The sequence below is a fragment of the Neophocaena asiaeorientalis genome, unplaced genomic scaffold (genome assembly GCF_003031525.2).
Source record: "Neophocaena asiaeorientalis asiaeorientalis breed wild unplaced genomic scaffold, Neophocaena_asiaeorientalis_V1.1 scaffold91, whole genome shotgun sequence".
Taxonomy (NCBI): Eukaryota; Metazoa; Chordata; class Mammalia; order Artiodactyla; family Phocoenidae; genus Neophocaena; species Neophocaena asiaeorientalis.
The window spans coordinates 3,127,077-3,143,281 of NW_020173198.1; the positions used below are offsets into that span (position 1 = coordinate 3,127,077).

The following is a 16,205-nucleotide window of genomic DNA, read 5'->3' on the forward strand; positions in this document are numbered from 1 at the left end:
GCGGAGCGGGAGGCGGGGGACGAGAAGCGGAAGCCCTTTCCTGTAAGGTACCGAGAGCCGCTTAGATGCGCTAACTCCCGCCCTCACGGACGGATCCCGCGACTCCAAGGCAACGGCGCGGGCTGGAGAACAGGAAGTGAGTCACCCGGTGGGAGGGACAAATCTGCTACAATCACCAATGGGAGCGCCGCGTCCGCGTTCGCCCCGCCCCGAGGGAGGGGCCGAGCCCGCCTTTTCGCCTTCGCCGCCGGCAGTGTGGGCTGCGCTTGGGCGCTGCGGTGGGTAATTGGGGCGCGGGGGCGCGAGGCTGATAGGGAAGGAAGAGGGCCGCTCAGGAAGGTGAGGGGCGGACGGCCGGTGGGGGTCAGGCCCCGGGGGTCGGTCCGCGTGCTGTGCCACAGTGTGGCTCTGAGGCCCGGGGGCTGGGGCTTCTCAATTCCTGATGGGGAAACTGAGGCCCCGTGAGGGGCGGCAGAGCTAGGTAGACCGGAAGTTCGTCCATCACACGCAGACCGACATTTTAAAAACGTAATATTAGGTGAAAAAATACTTTAAATCATAATATTAGTTGAAAAAGCAAAGTACAAAATTCTGTCTAAACTGAATACGTAAAATAGGGCCTTCACTGACCACCGTCTTAGTCTCGCCGGCCTCTGTGCTTCCCCTCTATTTTGGGTTCAGAACTTCTTACTTTGTACAAGTCCACAGCCCCTTATTTTAAAGCCCTGAGGCTGGATGTGTTCAGAATCCCGAATTTCTTGGATTTTCGAAAGGTAATACGGCGCATATATTATATGTTCTGTCATATCTTCAGCGGGGTCTGGGGCAATGTCTTGTAATCAAATACATTACTTTTCTCACAGCTAAATATGTGCATATTTACGCGAAGGGGGTAAACAACAACCATAAATAGTCTCACCTTAGGTCAGATCAGGTTTTGAAACTTAAAAGATTAGTTTTGAGAACTTTCGAGATTTGAAAATTGCAGATAAGGGACCTGGATCATAATTTTATCGTTCACTCATATTTCTCACTAATTCGGACTGAGGCTGCCACAGTTCCTCACCCTGCTTTTGTATGGTCACTTCCCTGTCTCCATCACTAACGCTGTGTCGCCTTGTGCCCTCTCAGCCTCAGTTTCCTCATCTGTAAAATGGGGTCAGTAATGCTTTCCTCATAAGGTTCTGGGGAGGATGAAATGAGGCTGTGAATGTGAAACATTAATACTGTGTCTAGCACTTGGCACAGATAGTTATGTTTGAGATTTGCTTATTCCACAAACATTTCTATTTTTAAATTATTTGAATGGTGATACACCCGCCCTTTCGTAGAGACTACTGACTTCTCTGCATAAACAAGCCTATATGTATCTTTCACCCTCATTTTCCCACCCCTTTTCCCCAAATTATAGCATTGTATATTGTTCTATACCTCCTTCTTCTTAGTAACATTTATTTTGGCTGTTCCTTAACATAATTATATAATTTTCTTTTTTTTTATTAAGATAAGTTACCCACCTATAAAAATGTGTGATATAAGTTTGAAGAACAAAAGTACAGTGAACACCATCCACACACCACCAAGTTAAGAAATAGTACATTGTCATATCCTCAAAGCCACCACTGAAGCATTTTCTTCCCTCCCTAAAGATAACTACTGCCCTAAATATTGCGTTATCATTCCCTTGTTTTTCCTTGTACTTTTTAGTATCTATGTATCGCTCATGAATGCAGTGTACGGTTTTGCTAGTTTTTAGATTTTATATAAATGGGATCCAAATATATATTTTGTGTGACTTGATTTTTGCACATAACATTACATTTATGAGATGCATCCATGTTACTATGAGTAGCTGTACTTCATTGCTGTTTTGATTTCCATGGTATGATTATAAAGGCTTTATGTAGGTGTTCTTCAGTTGATTGGCACTTGTACTGTTGCCAGATTTTTGCTATTACATCATGCTTCATAAACATACTTCCTGGGGTAAATGTGGAAGTTTCTGTAAGGTATATACCTAATAGTAGATTTCTGGGGATATCAGATTTTTAGTGATATCAAATCAATGTCTGAAGTGGTTATAAGGGCTTATACTCTACCAGCAGTGGATGAAAGTTTCAGCCTCAGCCATTCTTAAGAATTTATGCCTTTCTGGTGATGGGTAAGACATTAATCACTATGGTTTTAATACTCATTTGCCTGATGACATTGAACATTTCTTTATGTATTTATTAGTCATTTGTGCATTCTTTTCATAAATTTTCTCTTGCTCATTTTCTCTTACATTGCCTTCCCCTTACTGATTTGTAAGATTTCTTTATATATTCTGAATCTTTTGTGTGTGGCTTAAATGTGTTTCAGATACCTTCCAGTTTGAGCTTGTCTTTTGTCTCTCTGTCTCTGTCTCTCTCTCCCCCACTTTCCGTATTTTTGATGAACAGAGGTTCTTAATTTTAACAAAATCGAATTTATCAGTATATTCTTTTATGGTTTGTACTTTTCATATCTTTTAAAGAAATTCTGCTTTCCCTACCTTTGGGTCATAAAGATATACTCCTATATTGTTGTCTAAAAGTTTTATTGTGTTTCCTTTCTTATGACCTTAATCCTCAAGAATTGAGTTTTGTGCATAATGTGAAGGAAGGGTCTAGTTTTATTTTTTTTCACATATGAATAATGGGTTGTTCTGGCACCTTTCATTGAAAAGTCTGCTTTGATCTGGAGTTCCATTTCTTCAACATACCAAGTATCCATATATGTATACATTTCTATTTCTTTTTTTTGTGTGTGTGGTATGCGGGGCCCCATTTCTATTTCTTAGTTGTCTGTTCTGTTCCATTGACCTTATTTGTCCATTTCTGTACCATTATCACCCATTATTCATTACTCTACCTGTATGATAAGTCGTGGTACCGGGTAGGACAAGTCCTCTTGCCTTTATCTTCTCTAAGAATGTCTTTGCTGCTTTGCCTTTACATTTTCTATGTAAATTTTAGAACCATCTTGTCAAGTCACACACAGACATGTACACAAAGCCTGTGAGGATTTTGATTGGAATTGTATTGATTCAATTGCATTGGATCAGTTTGGATTTTAAAGTGATTGCTTTGAACATTTCATCCTTAAGTGTTATGTGTGCTGTGGGTTTTTGTAGAAGTTTCCTTCTATTCCAAGTTTGTTAAAGAATTTTTAGTATGAACAAATGTTGAATTTTATCAACTATATTTTCTGCATCTACTAAGATGATTGTATGCTTTTTCTCCTTTCTATTAATGTGGTGGCTGACACTGATTGGTTTTTCTCTCCCGCCACAGCTTTATTGAGATATTATTGACATACGACATTTTTTTTTTTACATCTTTTTTTTTTTTGCGGTACGCGGGCCTCTTACTGCCGTGGCCTCTCCCGCCGCGGAGCACAGGCTCCGGATGCGCCGGCCCAGCGGCCACGGCCCACGGGCCCAGCCGCTCCGCGGCACGTGGGATCCCCCCGGACCGGGGCACGAACCCGCGTCCCCTGCATAGGCAGGCGGACTCCCAACCACTGAACCACCAGGGAAGCCCTTTTTTTAATCTATTTTACATTTGGTAGTGTATGTATGTACATGCCATTCTCTCACTTTTTCCCAACTTACCCTTCCCCCTCCCCTTGTCCTCAAGTCCATTCTCTTGTAGGTCTGCGTCTTTATTCCTATCTTGCCCCTAGGTTCTTCATGACCATTTTTTTGTTTGTTTTTTAGATTCCATATATATGTGTTAGCATACGGTATTTGTTTTTCTCTTTCTGACTTACTTCACTCTGTATGACAGACTCTAGGTCCATCCTGCTCACTGTAAATAACTCAATTTTGTTTCTTTTTATGACATATGACATTTGATGGACTTTCAGATGTTTAACCATTGCTGGGATAAACCACACCATCACAATATATTGTCCTTTTTACATTGCTAGATTCGGTGTGTTAACATTTTTGCTTTGTTCATGAAAGATAACGGATTTTCATTTTACCTTCTTTTGCAGTCTTTGTTAGGTTTCAGTGCCCAACTTATGTCAGCTTCATCAGATGCTTTGGGGATGGTTTGTTCTTTTTCTGGCTCTGGGATAGTTTATGTAACATTTGAAATGATTTGTTTCTAGAATGTTTGGTAGGATTTCTCGATAAATCCATTGGGACCTGAAGTGTTCTTTGTGGGAAGATAAATTTCCCATAAAATGTCTTGAATGGTTATGAAATTGTTTAGGTTTTTAAATTATCTTTAGTCAGTCTTGAATGAATTTCCTATGACTTTGTACATATTTAAAATACAGCTTATTTTAAGTTGTCTATAATATCTTTTAAAAATGTTTGTGTCTGCAATTAGTTTTCATTCCAAATATTATTTATTTATAAGTTTTCTCTCGGAAAATCTTGTCAGAGGTTTGTCACTTTTACCGAGTGTCTTCAAAGAATAATTTTGGTTTTATTGATCTTTTCAGACATGCACTTATTTTCTATTTCATTAATTTCTGGTCTTTATTATTTTCTTTCTTTAGCGTTCTTTGGATTTAATTTGCTGTTATTATTTTTAGAGCTTCAGATGGATGTCTAACTCACTAATTTTCACGCCTCCCTCCCCCCCCAAAAATATATATGTATATATAAACATTTAAGGCTATTAATTTCTCTCTACTGTTTTAGTTGCCTCCCACCAATTTCTATGTGTAATATTTTATTTTCAGTTCAAAATATTTTCTGATTTCCATTAACAATTCCTCTTTGATAAAGGATTATTTAAGAGTGTGTTTCTTAAATTTTAAACAGTTTTTTTACTTTTCTTTCTGTTTTCTGGTTCCCACCTTTGTTGCATTGCAGTCAGAGAACATGTTCTGTATGAGACCAGTCTTTTACAGTTTGCTAAGACTTGCTTTCTGACCCATATGTGGCAATTTGCAAAATTGTTCCAGGTATGCTTGAAGATTGTGTATTCTGTAGCTGTTGAGTACAATGTTTTATACATGTCCATCAGATTAAGCTTTTTGTTGTGTTTTACAAATCTTCTCTATACACACATTTTTTTGTTCATTTATCAATGATGGAGAGGGATATCTTAGAATCTCCCGCTATGGTTATGGATTTGTATGTTTATTTTTGTAGGTCTGTTAACTGTTTTGAGGTTCTGTTATTATGTGCTTAAATATTTAAAATTGTTATGGCTTCTTTGGAACTGAACCTTTTTATCATTTTATGGGGACCATCCTTATCTCTAGTAATGCTTTCTGCCTTTAAGTCTATTTTGTGTCATATTAATATAGCCACATCAGCTGTCTTTTGGTTAGTTCACAGAGTGTATATTTTCCTATCCTTTTACTGTAAATTTTTTTGGCATTCTTATGTTTTAGAAGTAACTTCTATGTCATATAGCTAGGTTTTATTAACTATTCAATTTGACAAGTTTTTGATCTGGTTTAACAGCCTGGCTCTATCATCTACTTAAAGACCCTTAGTTTGGAAAGCCTGAATCTCGAGTTTCTAGGGCAAAAGTCCAAATTCCTCAGCCCAGCGTATTCTGTTCTTGTGTCTGGAACAATCACTGGCAAATAAGGGGTACTCAGTACCTAAAAATAGAATGGATGAATGAAGGTACCTGATCCTAGTGATAGGAAATAGACTTGGCAGGACTTGGGGACTGGCTGGATCTAGTCAGCCTCAGAGGAGAGGATGATCAGGGTTTGATGCTCAGGTCTGTGGTGTCTGTATGTCTGCGTGGACTGTAACACCCAAACCAGATGATTCTCAAAGAGGACTCGGGGGGAGGAAGGGGTTGAGGAAGGAAGAGATGAGTCTGGTTTAGGATTGGTTGAGGTTGAGATGCTGGTGAGATATTCTCGAGGAGCTAGCAGGCAGTCAGAGAAGCTGGTCATGAGATGGTGCATCTTACCAGCTCTGAGGCCCAGCTGATGTTGCCATTTAAAAAGAACAGTAACTAGCCTTTTTGCATATCTCCTAGAGCTAGTTCTTGGCAAATCCTTGGTAGTCATATCTCATTTAAACTGCATTTTATTCTTTAAAGATCGTATTATCCCCATTTTATAGAAGAAAAGACTGAGATTAGGCATACTGGCTAAAAATGTGTCTGTGTTATATTTGCTTAAGGTAACAGCGACTTTCTTGTAAGATCATGGCATCACCTGAAGTGGATGTTAAAACCTCAGAATTTCAAGCCCCTCTGCAGTCAACCTCCAGAAAAGACCTGGGGGTCTGCATTTTTAATACGCAGGTTAGGTGATTCTTAAGGTCAGGCGGGTCTGGCAGGCACAGGTCTCAAAGCTACCTGTCTAGTTCTCGCCCTGAGGTCTTAGCTGCTGCACTGCGCCACCTCTCCGTGGCAGGGGCAGGCTTTTTTTTTTTTGCGGTACGCGGGCCTCTCACTGTCGTGGCCTCTCCCGTTGTGGAGCACAGGCTCGGGACGCGCAGGCTCAGCGGCCATGGCTCACGGGCCCAGACGCTCCGCGGCATGTGGGATCTTCCCGGACCGGGGCACGAACCCGCGTCCGCTGCATCGGCAGGCGGACTCTCAACCACTGCGCCACCAGGGAAGCCCGGGGAAGGCTGTTTGATCAGGGCTTGTGCAGTCCTTTTATCAGCTCTGATCTTTGTGGTTTGTGGAAAGTTAGCGTTTTAGTAGAGAGCAGCAGGTGTTGAAAAACATCCTGCAGTCCTAGCATGACAGTTGTTTTATTAGTGGTTTGGGAAAGGAGAAGGAAACTAGCATTTATTAAGTGTTTACTAGTAGTTCTCTAAGCAGTGAAAGTTATTCTGATTTTATAGTGAGAAATGGGGCCTCAGCTAAATTTATCCCAGTCCATAGATGTGGTAGGAGGCTGAGCCAAGTTTCAGACCCAGAAGTGTCTACTAGTAAAAATAGCTCAAATTTTTTTTAGTGTCTAGTCTGTTACCAGGCTCTTATATGTATATTTTTATTGAGGTATAGTTGATACACAATATTATATAAGTTTCAGGTGTACAACAGAGTGATTCACAACTTTTAAAGGTTATACTCCATTTATAGTGTTACAGGCTTTTATGTGTATTTACTCATTTAATCCTCATAGTAATTCTAGGGAAGACGTTTCTATCACTATTCTCATTTAACAAATCAGAAACTGAAGCACATGGAGGTTAAGTGTCCCCGTTTCACACACCTCCGTGGTGGAGCGGCCTGTGAATCCAGGCTTTCTGGCTGCTTCCAGAGTCCATACTTCTCACCACTGCCCAGTACTAATTTGCCTCACCCCTGACTCGTGTCCTTTTCATCTTTGTACTATTCAGCATGATGAACTAGATTTTAAAAACCATAACAAACTTTTATCTGTTAATGTAAATTGGAATGGACCGTGGAACGTTGCTTTTGGTGCTCAGACATGAGTGGATTGCCTTTGCTTCTTTTTTAGTTCCTCCATCCATGCAGGGCAGCACGAGGAGAATGGGCGTCATGACTGATGTCCACCGGCGGTTCCTGCAGCTGCTGATGACTCACGGCGTGCTGGAAGAGTGGGACGTCCAGCGCTTGCAGAAGCACTGCTATAAGGTCCATGACCGTGAGTATCGTTTCCCTGTTCCCAGGCTGCTCTGCCACCGTGTGATCAGGAACTAGTGACACTGGACTAATACCATGTACCCAGTCAACCGATACTGCCGACCTGGGCGTTCAAGTCTCTCACCATCTCATGCCAGCCCACCTTTCTCATCTCATCTTCAACTTTTTATTTTTTTAAAGTAAATCTGAAATTTAGCCCAGTGGCTAAGAACTTGGACTCTGAAGCTGGATAGTCATGGTTCACACCAAAGCTCTAGCACCTTCTCCAGTCCAAGTTGCTTCATCTCTATAATGAGGATAATCATTTGTACTTCATACCTGGGGTGGTTCAGAGGATTAAGAGACATAATACATACAAAACACCTGGCACGGAAGGCGCTGCATTGGCTATTGATAGGAAGAGGGCACCTTAGCACAGGGGTGAAGGGCACAGCCTTGGACTTGGCCAAATCGGTGAAGTGCCATCCCTGCCCTGTGCCAGCTGTGGGCATTGGGAGTATCTTCTCAGTGGGTTGTTGGGAGGGGTAAGTAAGATAACACATGTGGAGCACTTAGAGACAGGACCTGGTTTCAATAACTGGAGGTAGCAGTAGAAGCAAGAGGATCCATTTTGATAGATCAGTGAAATCAGTGTTGGTAGATCTTACTGACTGTCAGTATGGGTAGATCTTGTTGAGTGAAAAAGAAAGTTGATAAATTACACCTATTGTATGATGTCATTGTGCTAAGTGTTTTTGTAAAACTTCACGATCTTTATTGTTCATGAATACATCTGTGTGTAAAACTATAAAAGTGGCTTCTAGAAGGATGTGCAGTACACCATAAGTGTGCTTGCCTTTGGGGAGAGGAGGCGTGGGATCGTTTTGTCACTAGAAATCAAAGGGTACTTCATCGTTACCCTGTTTTGTTCTTTTATTAAAAAAAAGACAAAGTACCTTCTGATTGATTAACAGGAATTTAAGTATTTGTTTTTTATTCTATGTTTTTGTCTTTCTGTATTTTTAATTTTCAAAAGAAGTAGTCAGCTAAGTCGAGAGGGGTGGGGAAAGGTGTGGGAGGGGCCCTGGGTGCACCGGTGAAGGGACCCAAGACGAGGTGACACATTTTGAGAACTGCAGTCTGTGGCCTGACAGAGGCAGAAGCCAGATCCCTAGGAGCTGAGGGGGGGAGGGCAGTAAGAGGGAAGACAGTGAGGAGAGAAGCAGTATCTTCCTGATGTGCAGAAGAAGGAAGACGTAAGAGGGTGGCATGTAGAGAAGAGGCAGGGTTTGAAGCGGCTGCTCCAGTGAGGTGTTCACGGGAAATTCTGGGAGCTGGATGGTGTGTATCAACAAATTAAAAGCTTGGAGGGGCCCTACAGTAAGGAATCCTTTTAAACTCTGTTTAGTCTTCTGTCTCCAAACTTAATTGATCTACAAACCTTGGGAAACTCTGGACAAGAACGTATACCGTGTGGGAAGAGAACAGGTTCTTGTGGTGCGTAGGTTTACAGGTTATGAAGAACTCATAATTGTACACCATAGTAATGGGTTTTTAAAAAAAATTTAATTCTGTGGATATTGCAGACTTCTAGAAGGATTTGAAGCAGGAGAGTGACATAATTATTGCTGTGTTTGAGACTCTCCTTCTGGTGAAAATACGTTTGCTCTAACTGCCTGTACTGTGGTGGATTGGGGTCTTTGGTGAGAGCCTCCTTTATGGAAAGGGAATATTACATCTGTCAAGCTACCTTCTCTTGCTCTTTAAAAAAACACAGCAGGACTTTAAACCTGGCCCTCAATGTCCTTTAGTGATGGGCAGAATCATGCTTTTCTTAATTTTACCTACGTGACAGTTCCTTTTCCCTTTTAGTTTCTCATCTGAGTCCTGAGTGTGAGCTTTATTGTTGAGGGGAAGTTTCAGAGCTCACTGGAAGGAGCTGTATGATGCCTGGGCACTAAGAATGAAAATGGTTTTGCCTTTATTTGACCTTTAAAGTTGTCATGACCTAATTTAGGAAAGTCCTGTAAAATGTGTCTAGGAATTGGTTTATTCTTCACACTTTATGTACCATTTCTGTGCATCAAGATATGGTTATGGCTAGGGTAGTCAGGATAGAACTATAGATGTTTTCTCCCATCGTTCATTAAAAAAAAAGAGAGAGAGAGAAAAGCTTGTTTCCAAGTGTTAATGTTATTTGAGAGATTTTTAAACTGAGGGATGATGGAATGAAATTATCTAAAATTAAGTAAAAACTTGTAAGACCAATATTATTAATCTCCTATCTTTTGAAGAGATTCCTAGGAAATTCCCCTTTTACCAACTAGAAAAATATTTAGGTTCCCAGAGAATGATGAAACAAAGGAGTATTTGAAACTGCAAGTTTCAGTTTCCCAGAGCATTTGTCCCTTTTGTCAAAGCACTTCCTATTCTGGGCTTTTGCTTGGGCTCTCCTTTTACTGTCATTAGGGGAAGACCAACTTCCCACATCTCTGGCTAGTGAAGAATTTCAGTTTTTTTTCTGATGTCCTGGTATAAAGCCTTGGCCTTTCTTCCTGGCATTGGAGCACCTTAGATTTTGAACCAGGGCTTGTGTACAAGCATGTGGCCATCCAGCACCATTTCCTGAGACTCTCCAGTGGGCCAGGCCTCTGTGCAAGAGATAAACTTGACACAGAGATAAACTTTTCTTCTCCTTGGGTTTCGTGAGTCAGACATGGAATCAGACACGGAATCAGACGATTCCAGTATAAGCCCCCTTGATGGGAGTAAGAACAGGAGGCCTGGGGAGTGGTGGTTAAGAAGACTTGGATTTGAGGATTTCCACTTTAGACCAAGATAGGGTAACAGGGACTAATTTACCTTCCTATCTGAAACAATCGAAAAATGGACAAAAACATGCAACACCGGTCATTAGTCAGTGAAGGACAGTGATCTCTTGAGAGGTAGGCATGAGGGTTTTTCCCTCTTGACACCAAATATGCATTTTTTTCCCCAGCACTACCTCCCCAGTTCTCTGGACACCAACTTGAGTGTCCAAGAACTCAGTTCAGTTCTGACACTACCTACCTGGAGTTAGAGTCAGATCCCACCAGTGAGGGGCTTAGTCCCACAAGACTGCCCCTACTTACGATGCCAGTCTCAAGTCCTGGGCCACCCATACTTCTGACTGGCTATAAATCAGGGTTCTCATGATGCCCTCCTCGGGTTCAATACATTGGTAGAATGGCTCATGGAACTCAGGAAGACACTTCACTTGCATTTGCTGGTTTACTATAAAGGATACAACTCAGGAACAGCCACATGGATAAGATGCATAGGGCAGGCTGTTGGGGGCAGGGGTGGTTTGGAGCCTCCGTGCCCTCTCTGGGTGCTCTACCCTCCTAGCACCTGGATGTGTTCACCATCCAGAAGCTCTCCAGATCTCAACATTTAGGAATTTTTTTAATGGGGGTTTTATCACGTAGTCATGATTGATTAAATCATTGGCCGTTGGTGATTAGCTCAGTCTCCTCTGCCTAGAGTTGTGGGATGGGGCCGAAAGTTCCAGGCATGTAATCAAGGCTTGGTCTTTCTGGCAGCCAGCCCCTATGCTGAAGTTGTTTAGGGACCTGCCAAGAGTCATCTCATTAGAACAAAAGACGTGCCTATCACCTTATCACTTAGGAAATTTCAAGTGTTTTAGGAGCTCTGTGCCAGGAACCAGGGACAAAGAGCAAGTATCTTTCTTTCTTTCTTTCTTTTTTTTTTAACATCTTTATTGGGGTATGATTGCTTTACAATGGTGTGTTAGTTTCTGCTTTATAACAAAGTGAATCAGCTATACATATGTCCCCATATCTCCTCCCTCTTGCGTCTCCCTCCCTCCCACCTGCAAGTATCTTTCTTATACCACAGGGAGAATTGGGGTGCGCCCTACAGTTGCCTCCGCTCACTGCTGTGAGAGTACTTTCAGACCATGGCACAGGGGAAACCAGGCAGAGCTAGACACTCTGAGTTGAGATGGAGCTGAGAGTTCAAGGAGATGAAAGCAGCTAGGGTTTGTAGGACAGAACTGTACTGGAGAAGAGAGATGCACAGAGAGAAAAGTAGAGATCTATAGAGTGCCCCTCCACCCCCATCAAGGATCCAGCTGGGAACTGATCAGCACGGGAACTACCTGAGGCTAAGGAAAGAACCAGTTGAAAGAAAGAATTAGGGAAACAATGTGGCATGTTCACACGGGGCTGGGAATAGTGCCTATTCCAGGCCCAAAATGGCTTCCCTGGTGAATTCTACCAAACATTCAAGGAAGAAGTAATACCAGTTCCACCCTCACTCTTCCAGAAAATTGAAGAGAAGGGAACGCTTCCCAACTCATTCTGTTAGGCTTGCGTTATCGTGATACTAAAACCAAAGACATCGCAAGGAGAGAAGACTAAAGACCAAGATCCCTCATGAATGTAGATGCTAAAATTCTAAACACAATTTTTGCCAGTCTCATTTAGCAATATATAAAAAGGCTGATGTAATATGACCAAGTGGGGTTTACCCCAAGAATGCAGGGTTGGTTTAGCATTTGAAAATCAGTCAGTGTAATTCACCACATTAACAAACTAAAAAAGCAAAACCACATGATCATCTCAGTAGGTGCAGAAGAAGCATTTGACAAAATCCAACATCTGCCCTGGCGTGACGAAGCAGACGTTTCTTACAGAAAATGAGAGCGATCCTCAGGAGCAGGCTGTAAGCAAGATAAACAGGACCTCAGGCATTGGAGCAGGAGAGAGGAATCAACAACTGTCTGCACAGAGTTGAAAAATCCAACATCTATTTCTGATTAAAAAAAAAAAAACTGGGCTTCCCTGGTGGCGCAGTGGTTGAGAGTCCGCCTGCTGATGCAGGGGACACGGGTTCGTGCCCCGGTCCGGGAAGATCCCACATGCCGCGGAGCGTCTGGGCCCGTGAGCCATGGCCGCTGAGCCTGCGCGTCCGGAGCCTGTGCTCCGCAGCGGGAGAGGCCACAACAGTGAGAGGCCCAGGTACCAAAAAAAAAAAAAAAAAACAAAAAACAAAAACCCTCAGCAAGTAGGAAAAGAAGGGAACTTCCTTAACCCAATAAAGGGGATCTATATAAAACTACTGCTAACATATTTAATTGTGAGAGACTGAATACTTTTCCCCTAATATCAGGAGCAAGACAGGAACGTCCATTCTCATCATTTCTGTTCACCATTGTACTAGAGGTTCTAGGCAGTGCACTCAGGCAAGGAAAAAAAAATCCACATTGGAAAGGAAGACGTAAAAGTGTCTATTCACAGACATGATCATCGTAGAAAATGTGATGGAATCTTTGAAAAAGCTACTCGAACTAATAAATGGGTTTAGTAAAGTTGCAGGATACAAGATATACAAAAATCAGTTGCATTTCTGTGTGTTAGCAGTGAATCATCAGAAACTGAAATTTTTTTTAAAGCACCATTTATAATAGCATCAAAAATATGAAGTACTTAGGAATAAATCTGACAAAAATTTGTAAGGTCTGTAAACTGAAAACCACAAAATATTGCTGAGAGAAATTAAGGAAGATCTAAATAGATGGAGAGACATGCCATGTTCATGGGCTGGAAAATTCAGTATCGCTAAGATATCAGTTTTCCCCAAATGGTATATAAATTCAACTCAATTTCAGTCAAATTGAAACCACTAGGTGGCGTTTCAGGGAGGTCTCCGAGGAGCTCCGGTTCTTTATGTCTCAGGGCAGAAAGAATTCAGTGAGAGGCAAAGTGATAGATAAGAAGTGATTTATTAGAATAGGACGCTTGTGAGGTTACAAGTAGCGGACGGGCAAGAGGGTGCCGTGTGCCGAGAACTTAGTGGGCCACAGTTTTATAATCAAAGGAAAAGTGGGGAGGGGGTAAAGACCACCCTCTTCCTCATTCTAGAGTAGACGTCAGGCTTCCATCATCAGCTCCTCCTACAGGTTGGCCAGGGGAGTTTTCTTGTCCCTACTTGGTCAAGCCAGGACTGTCGTGGCACTATGGAAATGAGCAAAAAGGCGGTAATATATGCTAAAAATGCTAAATCATCTCAGGTTTTGGTATAATGCCACCTTTTCCTTATATTTTTGTTTTTAGTACATGCAGAGGAGTGTGTCCTAGGAATCATTAACTTACTGAGTCAGGATATGGGCAGGATGTGGGGTCTCATGCCACCATTGTTTTATTGTTTTGGGGTGTGTCTCATACTTCTGTTGCATGGTTTTGTTGCTAAGCAAGTCTGCTTTCTTGAGTCATCATTAACTTACAGAGGTCGCCAGTACTTTTTTCTTTACTTAAAATCCCCTAGCGGGATTAACTGTTTAATTACAGTAAGTCCCCTACATACAAACGAGTTCCATTCCAAGAGCGCGTTCTTAAGTCCAGTTTGTTCGTAAGTCCAGCAAAGTTAGCCTAGGTACCCAACTAACACAATCGGCTATGTAGTACTGTACTGTAATAGGTCTGTAATACTTTTCACAAAAATAATACATAAAAAACAAACAAAAAATAAAGAAAGCATTTTTAATCTTACAGTACAGTCCCTTGAAAAGTACAGTAGTACAATATAACAGACGGCATACAGGGGCTGGCACTGAGTGAACAGGCAAGAAGAATTACTGGCTGGAGGAGGGAGAGGAGGTGGGAGATGGAAGAGCTGAAGGATCCTCAGCAATAGGAGACGGAGGGCAAGCTGCAATGTCACTCACGCCTGACGTTGATGGCACAGGTTCTGGTTCCTTGCTGGGTTCAATTCTATCTACCCTCCTGAAAAACCGATCCAGTGATGTCTGGGTAGTAGGTCCTTTTTTCTTGTCATAGATGACACGGTAGCACTGGATTTCATTCTGAACGGCTGCTGAACCTTCGTGTACCGTGAAGTCTGACTCCCAAGAGAGTTGGCAAGTAGTTATGGGAAGATTCATTAGTTCAATTTCCTAAAAACAAAACAAACATGGAAGCCTGAATTTTGAAGCCTTCGAAGGAGGCCCACCTCCCCTTGGAAAGTAGGTATTCCTGATGATGTTGTCGGGGAATGGTGTTGCCCAGCTCGGGGTTTGAGGGGGCCCTGAACCTGAACCTGACTCTGGGTTGGAATGTGTGTCATTGATCATGTGGCTTTACTGGGCAGAAGCAGAAAGTTGCCACAGCCCACAGTTCCATAGCAACGAGTCTCTCAAAGTTACTCACCTTGTTAAACTATTTTGGGGCTGGTCTTTCTGGTTCTGTTTGGTTGAACAAGTTGGGTTTTAGGGGATCATTGGGTCCAGCCTCCTCGTCTTACAAAGCAGGAAGCAGAAACCCCTGGGAGTCTGGTGTGCTGTGTGGCCCCTTCTCACACAATGACTCTGGGCCCCAGCACTGCCCAGTGCTGCCTTCTGAGTCAGTGCCCGATTCTTTGAGGGCCTGCCTTGTCTGAAGCTCCTAGGGTTGCTTTTTAAATTTATTTATTTATTTATTTATTTATTTATTTATTTATTTATTGCGGTACGCGGGCCTCTCACTGTTGTGGCCTCTCCCGTTGCGGAGCACAGGCTCCGGACACGCAGGCTCAGCGGCCATGGCTCACGGGCCCAGCCGCTCCGCGGCATGTGGGATCTTCCCGGACCGGGGCATGAACCTGTGTCCCCTGCATCGGAAGGCAGACTCAACCACTGCGCCACCAGGGAAGCCCTAAATTAATTTTTTAAATTTGAAATAGTTCCAGACTCATAGGAGAGTTGTAAGAATAGTACAAAGACCTTTTTCCTCCCTGAATCATTTAATCTGAAATTCCATCACCCCTACATTCTTTAGGGCGTGTTTCCTTCTAGCAGACATTCTCCTGAATAACCGCAGGATAACCATTAAATCTGATATTAACATTGATCCCTCACTATCATCTAGTCCACAGACCCCATTGGTGTTTCTCCAGTTGTCCCAATATTGTCTTTTTTAGCAAAGGATCCACCCCAGAGTCATATGTCACATTTAGTTGTCACATATAATTTGTCCTCAGGACAAATTAGGTAGAATATCTGAAATCTTAGATTAAAAAATTAAGACTTAACATTATTTCAGCGAGCAGAATAAGTAATATGACGTTCAGGCAAAACACCAGTGAACTGAGTGCATGTACCAAAAATAGATTAGGGAACACAGTGTCAGAGGAACATTATGGATGACAGATATTTTCCGTTCTTGTCAAACCTCTCATCTGCCCTCATCCTAGCTTTGTTTTTCTCCTGCGGATTTACATGACCGCATCTGCGCTGTTGTCTCTGCAGGCCTCAGGGCTCAGACTCATCGTTGGGTGGCACGTGTTAGTGGTGAGGCAGTGATGCCGTCCACCTTTCAGTTTAATATTCTATCTTGTATCTAAAGTCACGTTTATACGCACCTTCTCTTTCCAAGGAGGACTCAGCGATGATTAGATGCTGGCTCCAAATAAGTCTTCCTCCTGCTTTTAATGATTTCATTGTCCATTTCTCCCCTTTGGCCGTGAAGAACAGTTAATAAGCTTACTGCTGTCAGCCTGCTTGCCTTTCCAGTTAATCAAGGGGGATTAGGCTTGTGACCATAACTGAAAAGTGGCATAAAATTAGCATGAAAAGTAACATCTCAAACGCAACTTGATGAATTTTTCAACATA

The 16,205-nt window shown here is 42.3% G+C and overlaps 1 protein-coding gene across 3 annotated transcripts in view; it reads left to right on the forward strand.

Moving 5' to 3' along the window:
* The first annotated feature begins 233 nt into the window (after nucleotides 1-233).
* The window catches only part of NSMCE1 (NSE1 component of SMC5/6 complex), a 32,758-nt gene continuing 16,786 nt past the window's right edge, over nucleotides 234-16,205 (forward strand). Inside the window, exons 1-2 of one of the 3 annotated variants that reach the window (XM_024744257.1) lie at nucleotides 234-278; nucleotides 7,432-7,578. In XM_024744257.1, the coding sequence (XP_024600025.1) occupies nucleotides 7,443-7,578 (136 nt within the window). In that variant the 5' untranslated portion in view covers nucleotides 234-278; nucleotides 7,432-7,442. Of the gene's footprint in view, nucleotides 279-315; nucleotides 340-359; nucleotides 774-7,431; nucleotides 7,579-16,205 lie in introns of those variants that run through there. The other 2 variants (XM_024744259.1, XM_024744258.1) reach the window with 2 other exon arrangements.